This window comes from Athene cunicularia (genome assembly GCF_003259725.1).
Source record: "Athene cunicularia isolate RWA chromosome 5 unlocalized genomic scaffold, athCun1 chr5_part1, whole genome shotgun sequence".
NCBI classification, from domain to species: domain Eukaryota; kingdom Metazoa; phylum Chordata; class Aves; order Strigiformes; family Strigidae; genus Athene; species Athene cunicularia.
This window is the reverse complement of record NW_020799101.1, coordinates 7,151,029-7,171,586: the sequence shown is the minus strand read 5'-3', so window position 1 is coordinate 7,171,586 and position 20,558 is coordinate 7,151,029. Positions and strand designations below refer to the sequence as shown.

At 41.7% G+C, this 20,558-nt stretch overlaps 1 protein-coding gene across 1 annotated transcript in view; it reads left to right on the top strand.

Moving 5' to 3' along the window:
• Positions 1 to 20,558, top strand: part of BRF1 (BRF1, RNA polymerase III transcription initiation factor subunit) — a 160,523-nt gene that overhangs the window by 135,569 nt on the left and 4,396 nt on the right. The window contains exons 15-16 of the mRNA XM_026849030.1: positions 15,769 to 15,820; positions 18,822 to 18,990. Of these exons, the coding sequence (XP_026704831.1) occupies positions 15,769 to 15,820; positions 18,822 to 18,990 (221 nt within the window). The remainder of the gene's footprint in view (positions 1 to 15,768; positions 15,821 to 18,821; positions 18,991 to 20,558) is intronic.

Below are 20,558 nucleotides of genomic sequence, written 5' to 3'. Positions count from 1 at the left end.
CATGTCCCGGTAACTAACGGGTAAGAGAGAAGGATGCCAGGCTGGCCCAGTTCCATCTCCCTGCCTGGGAGTCAGCACCGTCAGACTTCTTTTTTTCCAGCTAATAACACAAGTAGAAGTGCGAAAGGGTTTGAAAACTTATTAGAAGAAATCATCAGGGCTGACTTGTTTCTCCTAGAGGAGTGTGGCTGTCGCAGGCTCCTTGAGGCGAGGGCCAGCTGAAAGCTCCTGCCTGTGATCCAGGGGAAATGCTGGTGCGAAGGGGAGTTGCCTTGACCACTCTCCACTGATGCTTCTCTTGACCCTGTTAAAGTGGGTTTAGTCCTAAAAAACCACATCTTCACCTAATTATTTCCCCACTCCGGTTGCAGTTCTCAGACGTTTTACCATTTTAAGTAGAAACAGTTAGATTGTCCATTTTTGTTTAGTGCAGCAAGCAGAAGAGGAAACTAAAATCTGATTTACTGTCATCCTGGATACAAGTCAGTTGTTCATGTTGGAAAGGTTATATGAAAACAGGTTACTTGGTAATTTTGAAAGTGATCCAACATGCTGCTTAGTAGGACTGCATTTTGGAGAGCCTGATTAGTCACACTCCTTTTTTCTAATATCAGTATTAATTCCCTTATAACAGTATTATAAAGTTGCTTATTTGTCAGATTTTTTTTACTGTGGGAGCCTGTCTGTAAGCAGAGCAGACAGCTTATCAGCTCAGCAGCCGCTGCTGCTTGCCAGTATCGTGTTTGGTAAATGTTTGCGGTCAACCTTGAGAGTTTACGGATATTGGCTTGCATTTCTTTCTCTCTGTATTGCACTGCACTATTTAAACCAGGAGTACAAAAAACCCTGCTAAATTTAGAGAGAAGAGGGAATATGCAAATACACCAGCCTTGCCTCCACCCACAAAAAATGCAGCTCCTGGCCAGTGATAGCTGCAGCTAGCTGAGTTGCAAGGGGGCTTGGGCTTTAGGGGGCTCTGCAGATATACCCCTAACAGTGGTTCTGTGGGTGCAAAGTGAGCCCAAGGGTAACTGATGCCTTTGTCAGAGAAACAGAGAGTAAAAGAGCCTCCAAAACAACACTTTTAATAGCTCAGGGTGGGGTTTTTTTCTCCTTTCAATTGTTTTTGTTTTATTGTATCTGACACCAGTCAAGGAGAGAGGAAGCTCTTTAACCTTAATGCAAATAAAATGGTAGTGCTTTAGAAGGAAAACCTGTTCACTTTATACCTCTAGATTGATGGTCCTGACAGACCAGAGAATTTTAAAATAAAATCAGTCATTAGTTGGGGTTTTTTTCTTAATCTGTTCGGCTGTATCAGTCCATTTGAAGCCTGATTTTTGCTTAAGAGGAGTAAAAAATTACCAATAGCAATAAATCCATCTGTCTGTCACACTGTTTATCTATCTGTCTATCCCCTAAAGACTTTAAAATGTTGGTTTTTATTTCTATACCATTACTGAAAATCAATTGTGACATTTTCTGTTTAGTCCGCTAAAGGTTTTGGCAGATAGAACATGGATTTTGTCTTTTGATGGTGAATTCAATTCAGCATTTATTGCAAAGTCCTCGAGTGCTTAAACGTACGGTGATAGACAACTAAAACTCCCGCTGTGCTAAACTCCACCAGGTCTCTTCAGTAGTTTTGCTATTCAAAAAGAATTGGGACTCGTTTCATCTGTTTTTAATAAATGTGAGGCTTGCACGCTATTTATGTCAGAACTAAAGCCAACTTTGTGTTGCAGTTTGACATGTAGAATTTTACTTTCTAGCTCTTGCTTGTGAAGACACCTACTCAACCTGTGATGTTGTTATCCTTTAAAAAAGGTGAAGGGCTTGTGCATCATCTTACCTCACCTATAATGTTGAAATGCATGCATGAAAGAAAAGCAAAAGCTGGTCTGCAAAAATACTGGTCATGCAAGAGAGTCCACACCTGGACTTGCTTACTGACCAAGGTGGATACCAGCATTTGGGAGCAGTCAGCTTTGGTTTGGTCTGTCATGCTGTTGCTAAAGCTGGGGAGAGTCCAATGGAATCCTCTTTTGAATATTGGAAAATGAGAGGAGGATGGAGTTAGGTTCTATGGGTCAGGTGTCAGCATCAGCCTGGCATCTCCTGCATCATCTTGGCCATATTGTTGAGGTGATGCCTATAGGAAAGGATTTGGTGATCCCAAGCTCCTGAGACTGTGCCTTGAGGTTTCTGGGAGCTGTAACACCCTGTAGACATAATTTTGTGTCTGAGCTAATGTGCATTAAATACTGTCAGCTGTTAATGGGGGCCGTGGAGGCTTTGCAGGGGTCATTGTATGGCAGATGAGGGAGAGCTGTTCCAACATGGTTTTGCCAAACCCGCTTGTTGTGCTGCCGGGAGGACTGATGGGCCAAGAGCCCAGGGTGCAACGGCTGGGACAGCACTCGCTCAATGACTTCCATGTATTTCTTTTGTCAAGAGATGAGAGAAATCTGCTCCAAGGCTCTCTGCGTGGTGCTGCCATTTGGTAAAAGTACCACATCACTGTATGCCGTTTCTGAAGTGTATTTTTTCATTTTTGTCCTGCGAGATGGATGGGGAATTTGAATGTTTGGACTGCTTGCATGGACATCATAATTCAATGGGAAGATGTGGAGGCAATAAATCAGTTCAGTATTGGATGGATCAACTTTTGCTATTGTTGGCAATTGTTTTTCAGCACCTTTGTGTGGGTTCATGGTAGAAGCATGTATTTTGTTTATGAGATTTAGGCTGCTTCCTTGTTCATCCTTTAAGATTTTCAAATAAGGTATTAAAATACCTAGAAGCCTAGAGGTAACAATAGAACCTTAGAGGAGCTTCAGCTGTAATTTCCATATTGAGGCCAGGCAAAACATAACACTTCCGAGCTAATAATACATTCTTGCTCTAAGAAGACTGTGAAAGTTCACGTCAAAGGGTCGTAAATTGTTAACAAATTTCTAAATGTCAGTCTATCGTGCGTGTGTTTAAATTTGATTCAGTTCCTTTAAAACAGTTTACTCTGAAAAGCTTTTTCCATAGAAATATGCACAGTGAAAAGTGTTTATGTTACAATATGGCACTTAGATTGAATTTTTAAAAAAATAACTTTATGCATCTGTTTACTTACTGTAACATTTTACTAACCAACAGAGCAAAGTAACATGGAGATCTGTGGTGTCATGCTAAAAACCCAAGTGTTAGGTTGCCAAGTATTGATGTTCCCACGATACTTTGTAGACACAAAAAAACTAAGGCAAACTGGAATGATTCTGTAGTGCTGATAAAGGAAATGCAGTGTATAGAGATTAAACAGCTGAAAGGCAGACACGTATTACAAGTGAGTCTGTGCAGACTGTTGTCTCACTGGGGCCAAGCACTTCTTAGGCATTTACTGCATATTTTGACCGAGTACAGAATGTAGGAAGTCTCAACTTAATGTGTTCAAGACTAATGTTTCTTAAAAAAATAAAGGAGGGTGTCTTTTTTTTTTTTTTTTAATTAGAGGATTTTTTCTTAACTGATGCTTCAGAAATGCCTTTAAAAGAGAGCAGGATGAGTGTGATGATGAAAAAGAACATAAGCAGACTCGCTCGTTAGACTTAGTTAAAGCCAAGTTGATCATCAATATAAATTTGCATTATTTTCCCAGCATGGCATTTGGTAACAACTTTCCTCGGTGTGCTTTTGTTTCAGTTGACATTTGCTTGAATGGCCAAGCAAGCTGGCAAATTTTGTGCTACTGGTCTTTGAAGTTGTGACTTCAGCCCAAACAGCTTCTCTTTGTGTACGGCAGGGAGCCCCTTCCCTTTGGAGAGGGATGCGTGCAGCACAAAGCCTCGAAAGGGTCCGTACATACTGAGTCTTACAATACTTCCTAGCATTTAACTTTAAGCAGCTCAGGTCTTGTAGGAGTGTTGGTTTATTTTCTGTGAATTTTTAATGCAAGGAGTTAAACTTCAAAATAATAATATTTTAAAAAGCAGATTAACCTGAAACTACATTTTTTTAATTGATCTTCAAAGTTAGTATTTAGAAGGATTTAAACTGCAGTGGGAATTTACTGACTTCTCTGTTCAATACAATTGTTATTTCATGACAGGGTTTGAGTGCAAAGCTTTCCTAGGTACAAAGAAAGTAGTAGGGATTTACTTGAGATGGATAGTGTTTGTTTCATGTTTTACTAGTTCTCACTAGAGTTGTACTAAAATCTGTTGTATGTCAAAGATTGCCTGAAAGGCTTGATGGAATACAGTGACAAAATATGAATTGATAGGAGGGGAAGGAGGAATTTTATATAAATAAATGTATAAGTGTCAATTTTTTGTAGTATTTGCACATTTCATGGTCAGTTGAACTCCTTTTACTGTTCACAGTCCATATCTTAATAATTGTGATAGGAATATCGCTTGCGCAGCACGTATGTGACTTCTTCTCAGATGACTTGATTACATCCGTGGCTGTGAACGTCCAAGGGAGCAGCAGAGTGCTGAAAGGAACTGCAAATATTACAGCTTTTCAGTATTTCCGTGTACACAAAGTTGAGGATGTGCATGAGCAATTTTTGGATGGAGCCTTATAGCTGCAGTAATTTTCTTTTTAATGCATCTTCCGTAGCCATTGTGAAGTGGAGGAAAAGACATTGTTCAGCAGTAGGAATCGCTTGCTTTGCTTTTACACTGACCTTTCTCAGAAGCTGGATTTTTGATGGCTGAAGAACTAAGCACCAGGGACCACAATTTCTTGGAAGGGATGAGTCAAAAAATGAGGTGGAGTAAGGATTTTTAAACAAATCTTGTCGTGTGGATTTTCCTGTATTTTGCTTTAAGGAGGAGTGAGTAATTCCCAGTTGGAGAGGTCTTGGCCATCTGAATGTTTAAGATTGGGGTCAACCTTCGACCCGTCCAGGTGAGGGTTGGTGGAGGCGTTGGGAGCCATCTGGACAGGCTGTAAGCCAAGGGCAGGGAAGCGTCTTCCCGGCTGAACTCAGCCACTTGTTGCCATCCCTCGGATCTGCTGGCTGACCTGCTTTTACAAGTGCCATTTAACCGATTTTGAAAACTCCAGCAATTTCAAAGGGTAATAGTTAGCAAAGGTCTGTTTAGGCTGACCTGTCTTGTTTTGGCTGAGCCAGATAGGGACTGGTGGCCCAAGCTGAGCTGCCCCGTTTGCTGGCCCCATGCAGCCGACTGCGAGCCACACGGGCTTCACCTGAAGAAGTCAAACCAATGCGAGAGGCAGAGAGAGGCACCTCCCCTCCAGTTTGAGTGAGGTTTCTAGTGGTTCGTTTATATCTGTTAACACTAGTATTAAGCTGTATTAAAGGAAACCGTTATTAAATAAATCTGCTTTACATGTAGGATCCCCTGCAATAGCCAACCTACTTTTATTACAGATGTGCAACGTGGGGCTTACACAAAACATTGGAGAAGGTGGTGCTGTCTGCTCCCCACATCAGAAGTAGTGTCCTCCTTTCTTGAAAGGAGTTGCACATACTGTACACAGATTTTAAAACAGCAATTAATTTTCACGCTCCTCTATTTATCTGTAGCAAATGCATTGTGAAGGTGATAGGGTTTTTTATAACACAAAGGGCTTCTGCGACTCAGTTCAGTGATTCATTAGTACGTAACAGTATGGGTGAGCAAGCACCCATAGTGTGAAACAATGCATCATTTAAACTTGTGTCCTATCCAATGGTAAATAGCCATTTTCCCAGGGATTTGTACTGGTTTTGCACTTTATTATCCATGCATACTTATACCCAAGTAGAGATTGCCATGCAAGCAGCTTCCAAAGTTGTAATAAAAGGGTACAGTTTAGTTTCTGGGCCTTTCTTATGTCAGTAGAGGTAGGATCCAAAGTTGTGAGAGAGCTGTATGAACTTGCAGTTTTAGAGGAACTTTGACTTGGGAGGGGTGTTCTTCCAGTAGAGCATCCTGTTGGGATTTTGGGATGGGATATGCGTTCAACTTCATCTGAACTTTGAAAAAGGCTGTAGAGGTTAATATATGCATGTTCACAGTGTGTGCTGACTCAGATTCATGCACCGGAGGCAGTCTGACCTTGCCTGTTGCTGAAATGGTGCAGCTTCAGCAGGTTCCCTGGTCCCTTTGGTAAAGCATCTCCTGGTGAGGTGAGAACAGGTACCCCAGAGCATACTTGTAAGGAGCAGGGAAGCCAGATGCGGGCACACAGGGCATCACAGCATTGGTGGCAGCAAAGCCTGGCTTACCCTGTATGATGGAGCTGAGAGGAAGGCCTGACAGACCGGTCCTACAGGCTCCTTTAGGAAGCCTCATTTACACAAGACAGAAAGTACTCCGATGGTTACAGGGCAATCACATGCCAGACTTCAGCCATCAACAGAGCATTGCTATGGTTATTAGCTAAGTATCTCTATAATGTGTGTCTCTGCAAGTTATAATTAGAGCCAAGCCTACCCCTAGCTAATTACAAGCTTGCTTAGAAGTATAGTTTATATAAAGCTTTTAAAACTTTATATGGGGAAGATACACATCCACAGGCATAATAAGAATGACGCCGTATTTTCAAAATGAAATTTATAGTCTTTGGTTTCTGTTTCTCCCTCCCTTTACAGTTTTGTGCAGGCTTTTTTGTTCCATCCGCATCCAAAGTTTTTGCCATAAATATTGCCCAAGTTTCACCAACATCAAGCCAGTGATTTTTGAGTCTTCTTTTGAGTGTTTTGTTTTCACTGCTGAGAGAGTAAACCAGATGTTAAGATGTCTTTGAGCTTTGTGTTTTGAGAAGACTAATAAATAATACTTAGATCTCTCATGAAAAGAAGATAAGGAGTCTTGAAAGTGGTGAGACGTTTTGTTGAACACATCACTACAAGGTCTACATAAATAATGATCCATCTATGGAGACTTGCTGTGTGTTTGCTTAGGCGGTGCTGCACCTGCACATCTTCAGCTCGGTCTCTTAGGAATAAAGTGATGCTGACAGCAAGACCCCTTAGACTCTGAAACAGCAATACGGGCAAGCCTTGGTGATGAGACGGGTTGTGAATATGACACATGGTTGTAGGGTGGGCTGGTGTGGTTGTGGGTCTAACATGGCATTACCTGCGCCCGGGTGGTTGTTGCAGCAACACGCACCAAGGACCGTGCTGGCCAAGGATGCTCGCTGGAGTGAGTCTGGGTAACTGTATGGCAAAGGCAAGGCCAGATGGTACTGACATGGTCACTGCTGCCCTTTGGTTTTCTTATTTACTTGCTATCGCCTGTTCCCCACTTCCAAGTGCTGCTCGCTCAGGAATCAGTGGTATCTGAAAAGGAAAGGGAACACAGTGGAGCCTGCTGCGCTCGTGCACTTGGATTTTGACACCTTTGGTACCAGGGGTGCTCATGTTCATGTTGCCTTCATCACCACTGCTCTTTGGGAAGAGAAAAGTGGGGTGCTTCACCCTCCTGTATGGCTGAGGAAAGGAAACTCATGAGATAACTCCTGCAGCTGATGAATTCCCTCTCTTTGCTTCTGTCTAGCCCTTTTTGAATTTGGTATTTAATTTGATTATTCAGGTCAGATCAGATTTAGGTCAGTTGTGATGGATTTTTTCCAAATCCAGTTCCCTTGATTCCTACTGTAAACGCTTACCAGATGACATGATGTGAAGCTGGAACAGACTTGAGCTGTGTGATGACCAAATAAAATCTCAGTGGGAACCACTTCCACGTTCCTGAGATCAGTTTCTCATGTAATAAATTCTGTATCCAAAATTGTATCAAATACTTTTCTGACAAGAGTGAGGGTTTTTTTTCCTAACGGACAAATCCCAGCAGAACTATTTATAAGAAGCCTCTCTCTTGTATTTGCACTCACATGCCTGTTACTCAGACTTACCCTGAAGAATAAATAAAAGTACAAACTTCTCTGTGTCCTTGCCAGTGCTTTTGGACCCACCCTGTTTGGTCTCATCTGTCATCCTCCACTACATTTCTTTGATATTGTTCTGTTGGTAAGAGTTGCCATAGGAAACCACCATTAAAGACTTCTCCCCGAAGGACTAATCTGGTATTTGGTGACACCTTTTCTTTGCAGATGATTTAACTGCTTTGTTCTGCTTCAACCTCTCCTGGCATTGAGGGATGGGGAGTGATTCGAGTGAATGCCATGCCCATGCCAAGCTCCATGCTATATGCTAACCCAGCAAAACCTTGTGTGATAGAGAGTAGCTGAGATGGTGAGAACCTGGGCGGTGCGTGGTGGTGTCCTTCGGCTTGGGAGGAGGAGGCCAGTCCATTTCTTGAATGCAAATCCAGGCACAGGAAAAGTTGCTTGAGTTGTTTTTTTAAATATTAGATTTAGAGCTGCGTTCTCTCACCACTAGTTTCTGAAATGAAATGAGAAAATGTCCAGAGCTTCTTACTAGACCAGCCTACAACTGCTTCTTCTGTTGCAGCCTCTTTATTAATTTTGTGATATAGTAAAGAGAAGCCTTGACACTGGACTTCCCTGCGTTGTGTCAATCTCTTCTGCATTAAATCAGACCTGTGCTTTCAGTTTTGACAAGTCCTGGTGCCCATGGGGCAGAGGGGAGAGTGGGTTCTTCCACACGTGTCTCCTCAGTGGCTGCAAAAGCCACGTTAAATCATCCTCTACCATTCGGCTGCTTGATTAAATGTTCTGTGCATACCTCAAAATATGTGATGTTTTAAAGCTAGATTTGCTATTTAAATAAGAGGTTTGCCTTAATTGGGTGTTATAAATTACAAGCAAGAAGGAATGATTTATTGCTTATAATTAGAAATGAGTTACGAAGGGGAATGTTGGTAATCATAAAATAAAGCTTGGAATACATTGATTTCCAGATGGCTGGCAGTGAAATTGCTCTTTAATGTATAAGAGACCAGACACAAGGAAAAAAAAAAACCTGTCATCCATCTTTATTCCTTGATGGATTACTTGTATGAATCTATAGTTACCTGAATTTTGAAATATTAGTTTTGGCTGCATAATTGGGTGAGAGAAACTTAATTTGCACGGTGGTGTATGCTATCGGAGGTGGTGGAAGAGGAGAGTTAGTACTTTGCCTTGCATGATTTTTGTCCTTATAATGTCAGCAGGGAAGATCTAACGATAAATCTGGCATCACCTTTGGGTATAACAACCTCAGTGGATTGTTCTCAGAGACTGCAGGTTACTAAGATGTTTTTCTTTTCATCTTTTGCCTCATTAGCTGTTTTTATGAGGTTGAGATTGATCAAAACACCTGTCCAAAACCAAATATCTGTAATCCTCCTTGTTTGAATCTAGAAAAATATCTGCACCAGAAACAGAAGGCAGTGCTACTGCTGAGAACTTTTCAATAACATAATCCTTCTGTTGAGATGATAACGTGTTCATTTATTTTTAAAATTTCATTTCTGTTACTATAGTTCCAAACATGATTTAAGAATTATTTCTGTTTGCATTATCTGTTAATAATGGTGCGTTTTGCCATGACGTGCATTCTGCACTGTCACCATTTGAAAGACCACACTACGAGATAGTATAGGCATATTTGGATTGTCACCGCATGAGTTCTTACGCCCATGTTTTAAAAGTGACACTGCCATTAGACTTGCTTAAATGAGACCATCGTGATTACTCATTTACCTTCATTAAAATGCTTCATAGCTTCCTTATTTTAAGTAACTTTTCGCAGCAAGGTGCAGATTTGCCTTGCTGACATCATTTCATCTGGAAAAATTTCAATGGTGAAAGAAATAGCGTATTTTCAATGAATATTTTCCTGACCTGTAGAGAGATGAGCTCATCAGTATCTTTATTGACAAACCCAGGAAGAAGGTGTGTTGACCAGAAATATTAGATCAGTCAGCCTTTCTTGTCCTGGAGCAATTGTAATTTCCCATGCTCTGCAGCAATTTCCTTTAGAAGCAGATATGTGCAGAGATTGTTTTGGATCTGCTGCAGTAGCATAATTTCATTTGGTCCCAATAAGGTGGCCTTAGATTTCATTCTTTTCATTTTTGCCGTTGAAAATCTTTTGGTTTAGTCAGTGGAAAGAACAACAAGTTGCTATTTTACAGCATCTAATAGAGGAATGAGTGCTGCAGCTATGCAGGAAAATATTCCCCGCTCGGAGTTGGGTTATTGAAGACAGATATCATGGCCTCTGTGCCTCTCTGCAACAGGTGTTTAGTTCACAATACATTAGCAAAGGTCCTGCTTTTCAAAAGTGTATTGGTGACTGATGTAGGTGCTTAGTTCCTTGCTGATACATACATCCTTTAGTGAATGATAGAGATTCTTATTTTTTGCCAGTTTGCTCCTGTGAGTTTTGGTCCCTAGATACTTAAGCCTATGCATTTGCTAGAAAAGGCCAATCTCATTAGTGCTGAACATGTCTGCGTCGTCTGATGCTGTGCTGATGAAATCTCCTCTGATCCAGCATGAAAAATGACTGAGTGGGAATCAGGAGTGGGAACAATTTCTCATTTCACTCAAGTTTTTGTTGTCACTTCAGCTTTGCTTTTTTTTTTCTGCCTGAAATGGCTATTTCTGTGGCATGACTTGCCTGGAAACAGAGGAAAAGGTTGGCTGTGTTGTTGTGGTTGGTGCAGTTCATATAGGTGTGTTGAAACAGAGCTAGAAGTAGCTGGCTCATGTGCTGCTCAGCACATCCTAGTCCTGCTGCCCAGGTGTCTGGGAGTATCTAGGAGTGTTCAGACCGAGCCTACTGCTCCATCAGTCACGTTTGTACAGCTGGCAGCACTGGGGTTAGCCAGCCCCAAGGGACCTCACTGTGCGTGAGCTGAGCTCATTGCAGTGTGGACGTGCCGTTCAGGTGGTGTCTTCTGGTCGCTGGTTGGGGTCTCTTCAGCCCTATGACTAAGAGGATTGATTCAGGGAAACTCCTTGGGGCTTTCACACTGTTGGTGAGCTGGGCTGGGCAAAGGGCTGGTCAGCCTGGCCTTCAGAAAGCCAAAAATACCTTCCTGCCTCACATTCACGCTGGTTCAAGGTACGAGCATCGGAGATCTTTATCTTTCTGCAGAGCATGATGGTGTGGTTGTGTCTGAACTTCTGGCGTGCCACAGTGCACCCTTACACCCCATCTCATCCTCAAGGCATTGTGCAGCCGTTCATTGGTGTCACAACCAGCCGTGGCCCTGGCCATGCACCTCAGCTCCCTTTCTAGGGGAGGGAATGGCTCTTGTGAGCACCCAGCTCTCAGCCAGAAGCAGCTGTAGAAGGTGGTGGGATCTGCAGCTGGATGTGCAAACCGTGAAGTGCTCTGGGTTCTTGGTTGCAATCTCTATTTCACCCTGTGGAAAAGAGCAGTGGTCTGAGTCCAGGAGGATCACCCCTTTGTCCTGACCTGATGGCAGAACGGTGGGTCTGTATCTCCTGATGCTGTTGTGTTTCCATCAAGTGTATTAAATCCTTGTAGAGAGGTAATTCCCAGCTTTGCGGTAAGGATAACATTGATGGTACTTTAATTAAAGGGCACTCTTAGGTGGGGTAAACATTTATATTAATTTTGTTCTTATGCAGATGTCTGGTAAACCGACCTCCCGAGGCAAAACCATCTGGGCTCAGGTGGGAGGAGGATCTCAGCCAGTATGGAGAAGCTGACCGGTCTCTTGCCAAATTGTTTCTCAGTAGCTTTTTCTGTCACTGAAGTGGCATACGTATGAAAAGCCTGTGGTATGGATATACAGGTTTTATGGGCATTTGTCTTAGATGACCTGCATAATTACACTACAGGCTTGTGGTTGTGGGCACCGCTGTATCTCTGGTTTCCATCGCGTATTCTGGGATCATCCGTGTATAAAATTAGTATGGGCGGTAAGCAGCAATAAGATGTTCCCTACTTGGATGGATTAAATTAAAATTCAGTTAGAAACACAGCTTTGGTTGAGTTTCCAAATTACTTGCAGGATTGCACTGAGGAGATTGTTATGGTATCGTAAACCTTTTTGGTGGGCAAACAGCCTCATGCAAGTGAGGTGCTTTTATTACCTTGCAGTGCTCTTTCCATTTTATGTACTGTGCTGTGTAATCTTTTGTTATTAAATAATAAGCAAAATAAAAACAGTTGTTTGTCACAGCCAGCTTGTTTTTCAAAGGATTTGTTCACTTTGAAAGTTCAGTCTGTGTGATCTCCAGCACTGTCAGAAGCTATTATATTGAATCTTCTATTAAATTGTTGAGCTGGAGGACAAACCTAGGTGTTAACGTGCACATCTCAACAGAGAGCAGAGCAGATTCGGCAGGGAGCAGCCTCTGATGCCATGTACCATGCCATTAGTTTTTGTTACGAACATGTCAGGATTATCTGCTTCCAGTGCTCTATGAGTTGGCTGACATGAGCATTTGTAGATCTGCATAACATTTGAAGTAGTCTGAAATGTGGATATAACACTTGGGGCTATATGAAATCTTTTCTTCCTGTTTTATGGATCACATTGCTGTTCAGAAAGTTGCTTGTTTTGTTACTCCCTCCCACGAGATACTGTATTAATTTGCAAAGTTCATAATGAAAGTGCCCCAAACCAGAAATCATCATAAATACTGAACAACTACTGAAGACCAGACATTACATTTTCAATAGAGACTGTTGGTGCTTTAGCATATATGGGGTCATATCTTGAGGCAGGGTATTAATGTTATTTATGAAATTTGGCAACCCTGACTTCAGACTGAGCTGTAATGGACAGGATTTTTCATGTATAGTGTGTATGTGTGTGTACCTTGGCAGCCTTTTACAGATGAGGTTGAGTCCTGCACATTAGAAGTTGGATAAGATACTTCAGTTACTTGTTTTTTCAAGGTGCTTTTTTTGATCATTAATACTCAAACCTATCCCAGCCTCAAAAGTACTCATGCTTTTCTATGAAGACACTTTTTTCTGCTCTCTGTGGTGCAGCCAGACAGCAGAAGGAGCCCATCTCTGTAGCCATGGCAGCCAGTAATTTATTGCTCCATATGGCTGGTGTGGCAGCAGCTGCTCTGGTTTAAGGAGGTCAGGGCATCGGGGCATTTAAGAAACAAAGCTAAACCCCACTATAAAACCTTATAAATTGTTTTGTACAGTAATAGTAAGGTTCTCCATAGGCATAAGGAGAGCCAAGGGAGAGAAATCAACTTCTCTTTTTATATATTTATAACTTTCATATAATTTTAATCAAAAACATTATTTCAGGGGAGAACTCGGGTTTTGTCTCTTTTTGTGATGGTTTTGCCTTTTTTTTCTGGTTCCATTGCTCATGTTTGTAGGTAGCACGTAGTACCAAGGTGCAGTGAGCTGGGCTGTCCAGCCCACACGCCGAGCGACCCCTCCAGGTCTGCGCTGCAGCAGGAGTGGAACAGCCAGAGCAGGAGCAGAATCTGACCCTCTGGTTTTGGATGCATTTGATATTATGCTGAGAGAAAAACTGTATTGCCCAAATCGAATGGCAGCACTGTATTTCTAGTAACGAAGTGAAGGTGTATACTTTGTGAGCAATTATCTTGGAACAGAAATACAGCTTTAATTTCAGCTTGGGTGTGAGAATCACTTGCTGCTGAAAAACGGTGTAGAAGGGCTCTTGGATTTAGCACTGAAGTTTGCAAATAGGCTTTTTATAATCATGAATCTTTTTATTTTCATTAGGGGATCATTTTAATTAAAATGAAACTGGAATGTTTACTCTTTGCTTCCTATAGCTGTGATTGTTTTCTTCACTGTGTGAGCACATGTATAATTTGCTCTAAAAGAAATGTCAGCAGTTTCTGATTACCTTGTGAGTCTTACTCAACAGCTTGATTTTAATTGGAGGGAGGAAAGATTTCAGGGTGATACAGGGAGGTCTGATGTCTTTTGGAAGCAGGAGGAAATAGGTGCTATCTTTGGTACAATGTTAATTGCAATAATCACTACTACTGGTTTAAAATAAAAGTCCTTCATTTCTTACCACTGTACAGGGTTTTTTTTTTTTTTCAGTCACATCAATGTAATACAACGTATTTGGTAATTAGCATCCTTCAGCTACATAACCCTTTGACATTGCTGCATCCATATGTTTGTAAACATCTAAACAGGGTGACTTTTGGAAAACAGTGATTGACAGTAGGTAGGCCATCTCAATTGTTAGGAAATAAGACAGACATTTTTTACTATAAGGATGGTGAAACACTGGCACAGGTTACCCGGAGAGGTGGTAGATGCCTCATCCCTGGAAACATTCAAGGTCAGGTTGGACGGGGCTCTGAGCAACCTGATCTAGTTGAAGATGTCCCTGCTCACTGCAGGGGGGTTGGACTAGATGACCCTTAAAAGTCCTTTCCAGCCCAAACCAGTCTATGATTCTGTGAAAACTCTACAATTCAGGTTAGATAAAGGAAAGAAGAGGTCAGGCACACAGGGAGGAGTGTGTTCATGCCTTCAAATACATTCTCTCTAAGCCCAGAAGTCTACGAGGATTTGTAAGTAATAGTTTATGTGGGTCAAAATATGACCAGAAGTATCTGTAAGAGAACAGTGTGTTCTGGATCCTTTGGTAGTACAGCTCGTGAACCATTCCTTTGCCTTCTTTTTATTTAGATCTACTATAAGGAGGCACCTTGGACTACACTGGTTGCTGAAATGCCTTTCAGATCTTGCAAAGCATTTCAGAGATGACCAGTTTCTGAACCTTTTTGGATCTTAGCCTATATCTTGTATTTTAATGTTGTCTTCTCCATCAGAGATAATGATCTGAGTCTTCCCTGCTTGTTCTTGGGGGTTTTTGTTTTCTCCTGCTGATTATTTGAAATAAATAAATAAGTAGGAAAACAACCAGTATCTGTGTGTTAACAGGGAGGAATGACTAATAGAAAAATGAGAAGAAAGATACTGCTTATCATAAAACACTATACCTCTGGAGACATAAATTGGCATTCATTAAGTTGTTTGCCTAGACTTAGTTAAAAGGCGTACTTGAGGAGCTGTCTGAGCAGTTTCAGTAGAAAGCAACTCATCCTCTTTGTGGCTAGATACATCTAGATGAGGAGGAGACACCAGAAAGCAGTACTAAATGATGGTTTGAGAACAGTCTTCGTGGCAGTAAGGAGACAGCAGGCTATGAAATGTTTTTCAGAAAGAACAATATTTAACACTTAGCTGTAAAGTGATACTGATCCATCTTTTCTCCCCAAATATGCAGGTCTTTTTTATAACTGATGCATAATTTTTTAAAATGTTTTATGTTCAATTTCCGTCCTTTCTCATTCAGAGGTCCCCTTGTTTTTGTTGATGATTTCTGTAGCTGGAAGTTAGAATTTCACCTGTGATGATTATGATATCCTGTGTGTACAGTCTTACTGGTATCCTGTATATAGCATCAAATACAGGGAAGCAAGTGCAGAGTAGTGCTGGGTAATTCGGAATGTGGCTTGGCTTTGCCATGTCTGCATTCTTCCAGAAAATCAGTTGTCTTTTGATTTTCATAATATGTGACAAAACTATCTATTTCAAACACCTTTGGGACGGGCTGGGGCTGCAGTTCGAGATGAGATTTTGCTACTGTGCTTGTTGACTGGCATCTTTTCTTATTCTCCTGAAGTGGGGCAGACGCTTACAAAGGAATGTGTGTATTAATTATTGTGGAGTCTGTGGCTCTCCGTTCTTTACTTTAAAGAACTACTTTAAAAAAACAATTGCACAACATAACACTAGCAGAATGCTTTCACTGTTTGGAGAGTGAATACTCTGTGTCAAACCCTTGTGTGTGGAGTAACTTTTCTGATGTTCACCATTTTGTCTTTCCTTCTTTGCAGATTAAGACCCTTGATTTCAACACAGCTTGCTAAAAAGGCTGCCACTGAAGAGGTATGTAAAGTCTAGCACTTCTCCTAGTGCAACAGTTTGAGATTGGAAATTCCCACAGTCCTTTCTCAGCCCAACTCTGTTATGTGGTAGATATGGGCAAAAGAAACCAGAGTCTTGTCTCTCTGATCAGACCAGGAGCTAGTTACAGCAAACACTGCAAAGCTGAGGCTGCCTGTTTTCTGACCAAGATTTGCCCTTATAACCATCAGTAACATTAGCACAGCCTCATAATGCCTGGTTAGACAGCAAAAAAGAGAAGACTCCCTGCAAGCATCTAAAAACTTATATATCAGACGAGGAGTAGGAGAGGGCAGAGCTTGTGCCAGCTTCTCAGCACTTGGACCGTCCCTGTGGAAAAGGGGGATGATGCAAAACGCCCTTTCTGTGCAGCCAGTGCTGACCCAAGGGAAGGGCTGGGCTTCTGCAGGAGACCAGTGAGGAGACACACAGTGACAGCTTACCCTATAGCATGGCTTACTCTTTGGTTAGTTTGTTTGTTTAGGTTGAAAATATAATAGTGCCATAGAAAAGTTACTGCAAGTACTGGCCTCCGTCAGAAACCCTGCTTTGGTGGTTTTGTGCACCTGCATTTTCTGCTGAAGGGACCACGATTATTATCAGTCACAGCAATAACTGCTTTCTTTCACTATTATTTTCACGCTGTACAGAGTAGACATACACATTTTGTGTGTGATAAAATAACTGCATCTAAAAGTTCTGTTCCTAATATACCAAAGGCATTTGTCCTTCTTTTTCCCATGAACATGTGACACACACCCTTTTGAAAGCGAAGCAGTTACCTGCAGTGGTTTAACATGCTTTGACAATGGCCCATCCATCCGTACAGATATGTGCCAGACTCCATGTCCAGGATGTCTGGAAGTGAATTCAGGAAGTTCTGTTTAAAGGCATTGTTTGACTGCCTTATTTTTAAAATGACTAAAACCCATGGATTTTCAGAAACAGTTTGATATCCTGCCTGGGGAAATACATTTTCACTTCTTACGCTGTGCTCATTAGAAAACTCTGCACATTTTTAGAAGTGTAGCAGTCTGGAGTGGACATGATAATTAGAAGAAGGTCACATTTTAATTAGCGTGGTGCAATTTTAAAAAATAATGACTCAATTGTAGCTCCTTTATGTTTACCCACTTTTTCAGAGCAGATGGATACTTTCAAGCATATAAATTGATATGTATTATGGTGTTGATTCCTCTCAAACTGGTGGATCTATTTCTGCTTCCACTGAAAACCTAGATGGACTTGATTTGATCGCTCTAGTGGTAGGAAACATAAAATAGACTGAAAGGAAGTTCCTCTAAATAATATGATTAATTTGAGCATTAAAAAATCATGAAAACCTGTCTTTGAGTGATCCAAATATCTAAATACTTGATTTTCTATTAAAATTAATGGGTGTCTTTTGCCCTATTAATGAGCTATTGGAGCAAACCCTCAGGTGACTTTGAAAAACTCAAGCAGATTCTTTAGATTGACTGTCATGGTATATGACAACTTCAGGAACAGCTTTGATGTTTGAATAATTAGACTATCAACTTTCTGGTACAGGGATTTTCTCTTATGGCATATCTCTAAAGTGCCTGGAGTTACAGGGATTCTGGGAGTTACTGCATCCCAAGTAAATACATTTATAATAAATAAATAAAAATTACAACACCAAATCAGAACTTACTGCCAATGGAATTGGAGAGGGTGCAGCAGTACATAGCTGTTCACTGTAATTTAAAACTTGAAGCCCTGTAGGACTTTTCTCGTGGTAGGGACCAGAGGAGTTGGGGTTTCCTGGTCTCCTTTGGACCATTCGTTGTTAGGAGGAGCACCTCACCACTGCCTTCCCAAGGAGGTGGTCACAGTCTTTTCATCTTCCCTGGTGTGGGAGATGACTCTCAGTGCTGATAACTGCTGGCTAGTGACAGGTACTGTTAAGTGTTCCCTTCTCAAAATTGCTTACATGGCAAAGCACCATTAATGGTTAATCTTTAATGTCCTTCATGGGATGTCTTTTTAGGCCACAGGCTCTAGTGTACAAACCCCAAGTAGTCCAGATACAGAACAGAGGTGATGAGTGCCCTGTTGCAAAGCTGGTGAAGATAAAGCTCCTGTGATGTTTCTTCCCTGCATGAGAGAGAGAGGTGAAGCCCTAGACTGGGCACACCATGGAAGTGAGAGCTCCAGAGAGACCAGAGCCTGGGCTGTGCTGGGGCAGACCACATTGCTGGTTCCTTCCCCAGTCCCAGATCTGTCATTAGTGAACTGAAGACAGTATTTACCTTCTCCAAATTCACCTCTGCCTTCTTGCAGCGCTGCCCATTCTCCCCTGCCCTGCTGTGTCCTGCCTAACCTTGGAGCAGCTGGGCAGGTGCATGTACGGAATGGGTCCCGTCAGTGATCAATTCCCAAGTCACTGTTTGGAGATCATTATTCTGATGCATTTCTTAGGTCATATTACAGGTGCTGGTGTGTATTATCAACTTAGTGCTCTGCCATCACAATAAGTGCTGTTTAAAGAGTGCTATTTGTTCCACAGCTCATTGTGCTTCCGAATAAATCCAAGCAGAGCTGTCAAAACTAATACATGTTGGGTTTTTTTCTTATTTGAAGGGTACATTTTTGCTATCATTAAAGTGTCAATAACATTGTTATTGTGTAATAGGCCTGATGTGGGTTTTCCTCATTTCCACAGTGAGGAAAAGGTTGTAAGTTTTCCTGCAGAGCTCTACTGTGGAGCCTTTACTCCCAGTTTTCTCCTTACTTTGTGCTTGCAAGAGGATCCTTGTTCTGCTGTCACCATCTCTGCATATTTTGGTTACCTGGCTATGAATTATGTGTAAACTGGATGTTTGTGCCTAGCTTGCATTCAGGCAACATTTCTTTGAGCAACTTGCATGTCTCGCAGAACAGCTAAGCCTCTAGCCAAGTTTTGTACAAATGTTGAACAAGAGGAAGGACTGCTCTACTGTCCCCTCTTCTTTTTGTGCAGATGATCTTTCCAAATGCACAAGCAGAAGCCTCTGACTTAGAAAAACCAGCAGCTGTGCTAGTGGAGAGTGGCCCAGTAGCCTACAACCCTGATGAAGAGGTGGAAGAGGAAGAAATAGAAGAGGATGACGATCACTGCATGAGTGCCTTGCAGTTAATGGGAGGAAACGGTAAGCTGGGGTGCAGTCTAAATTACCGTCTGCTGGTGCTCTGAGGTTCGTTGTTGCAAGGCTGAGGACAGGCAGGCAGTGTTTCCATGCTCATCCCTGTCCTCCACAGCTCATCCCATGCATAGCTCCTGCCGCCTTTCCGGCATTGCCCATTCCTGTGGGAAAGCCTGGAGTCACCCTTGTCCGAAACCTGACCTTCTTAGAGACTCCTCGTGAGAAAACTTTGCATCTCGAGCTTTAGGCTAAGAGGGCTTCTCAAGAACAAACTGATGTTACACCATCTCAGAACTAGGTGTATTAATGAGGATCTGAGGAATCACAGCTCGTTGCCCCCCGAGCTGAGCTGCCCTGCCCCTGCCCCTCCCTGCCTTCTCAGCTGAGGCTGCTGCGATGCCCAGGTTGTCCCCAAGCCCTGTGGATGTGGCTATCCAGCTCAAACCAGAATGAATTGTCACACTCCATTTCTGGGGAAAGTGTTAGGAAGAAATAGTTCTTCACCAAGTACAGAAATTGCATTGATTGCATACGGCGTGCTGTATGGTACACAGATGTGTGCTAATTTCTTTGGGTTATCCAGCAAAGCCACTCTTTTAATTAGGTTTCTTTGGTGGCAGGAAAAGGCAGTGTCTTCTCTGCTGCAGTTTTTCCTAGCTGGACATACCCATGTTTATCCCTTATTAAAAACTTCCCCTTAGAAGTTAAGCTTTGAGAATACACAAAAATATTTTTTAAATGTTTAAATGAGAGCTGCTAATTATGGGTTGTGAAAAAGGAAGATGTGAATAAGTTTCCTACTGAAATGTTATTTACTGCAAAAATCTTTCCAGTACTATTAATTTAGCTTTCATGGACAATATGTATACGTTTCACAAAAGTGTCTGTTGCTTTTAAATTGATTTCTCCACTGGAAAATAATTGCTGAACTGTAGGAAAAACAGTTTGTTGCCTGCATTTATTATTAGAATAATGTTCCCAAGAAAAGGCACCCGTGTGGGGGAGGGTGGGTCTATGTTTATTAATAAACCCCCCACAAAAATAGAATAAAGGTCACTGAGCTTTTTTTCTTTGTAAATGTTACTATTTTTAAACCATTCTGAGAACATTCCACTACTCCCTGTCTGGTCTGGACGACAGCTGAAAAATCAGAGTTTTAAAAAAAAAAAAAAAGGAAAGGAGTGTTCCCAGAATTCAAACCCAGGTGTGTAGGGCTGCTCAGCAGAACAAATTACTCCTTTCTAACTGCTTTCTTCATGGGTTTTAGACCTCTGTGCCTGGAGTAACTCCAGGAATTACAGATGGTGAACTTCACCCATTCCACGCAAATTATTATAGATTACACTTAATTCTGCTTCCGAGCATTTGCTTGACTCTTTGGATGAAATGTTGGCACTGTATTGAATTTGGAATATAAAGGTTAACTTTACTGAATGCTCATATGTAATAGTTATTTGTAGGTTTGACCACGCCACAGAAAGTATCTGTTTCACTGCATTCACTGCACACAGAAGAGAAGCTGGTGCATTAGAAACACACAGACTTGCCATCTGACACACACATCACACAGTCTT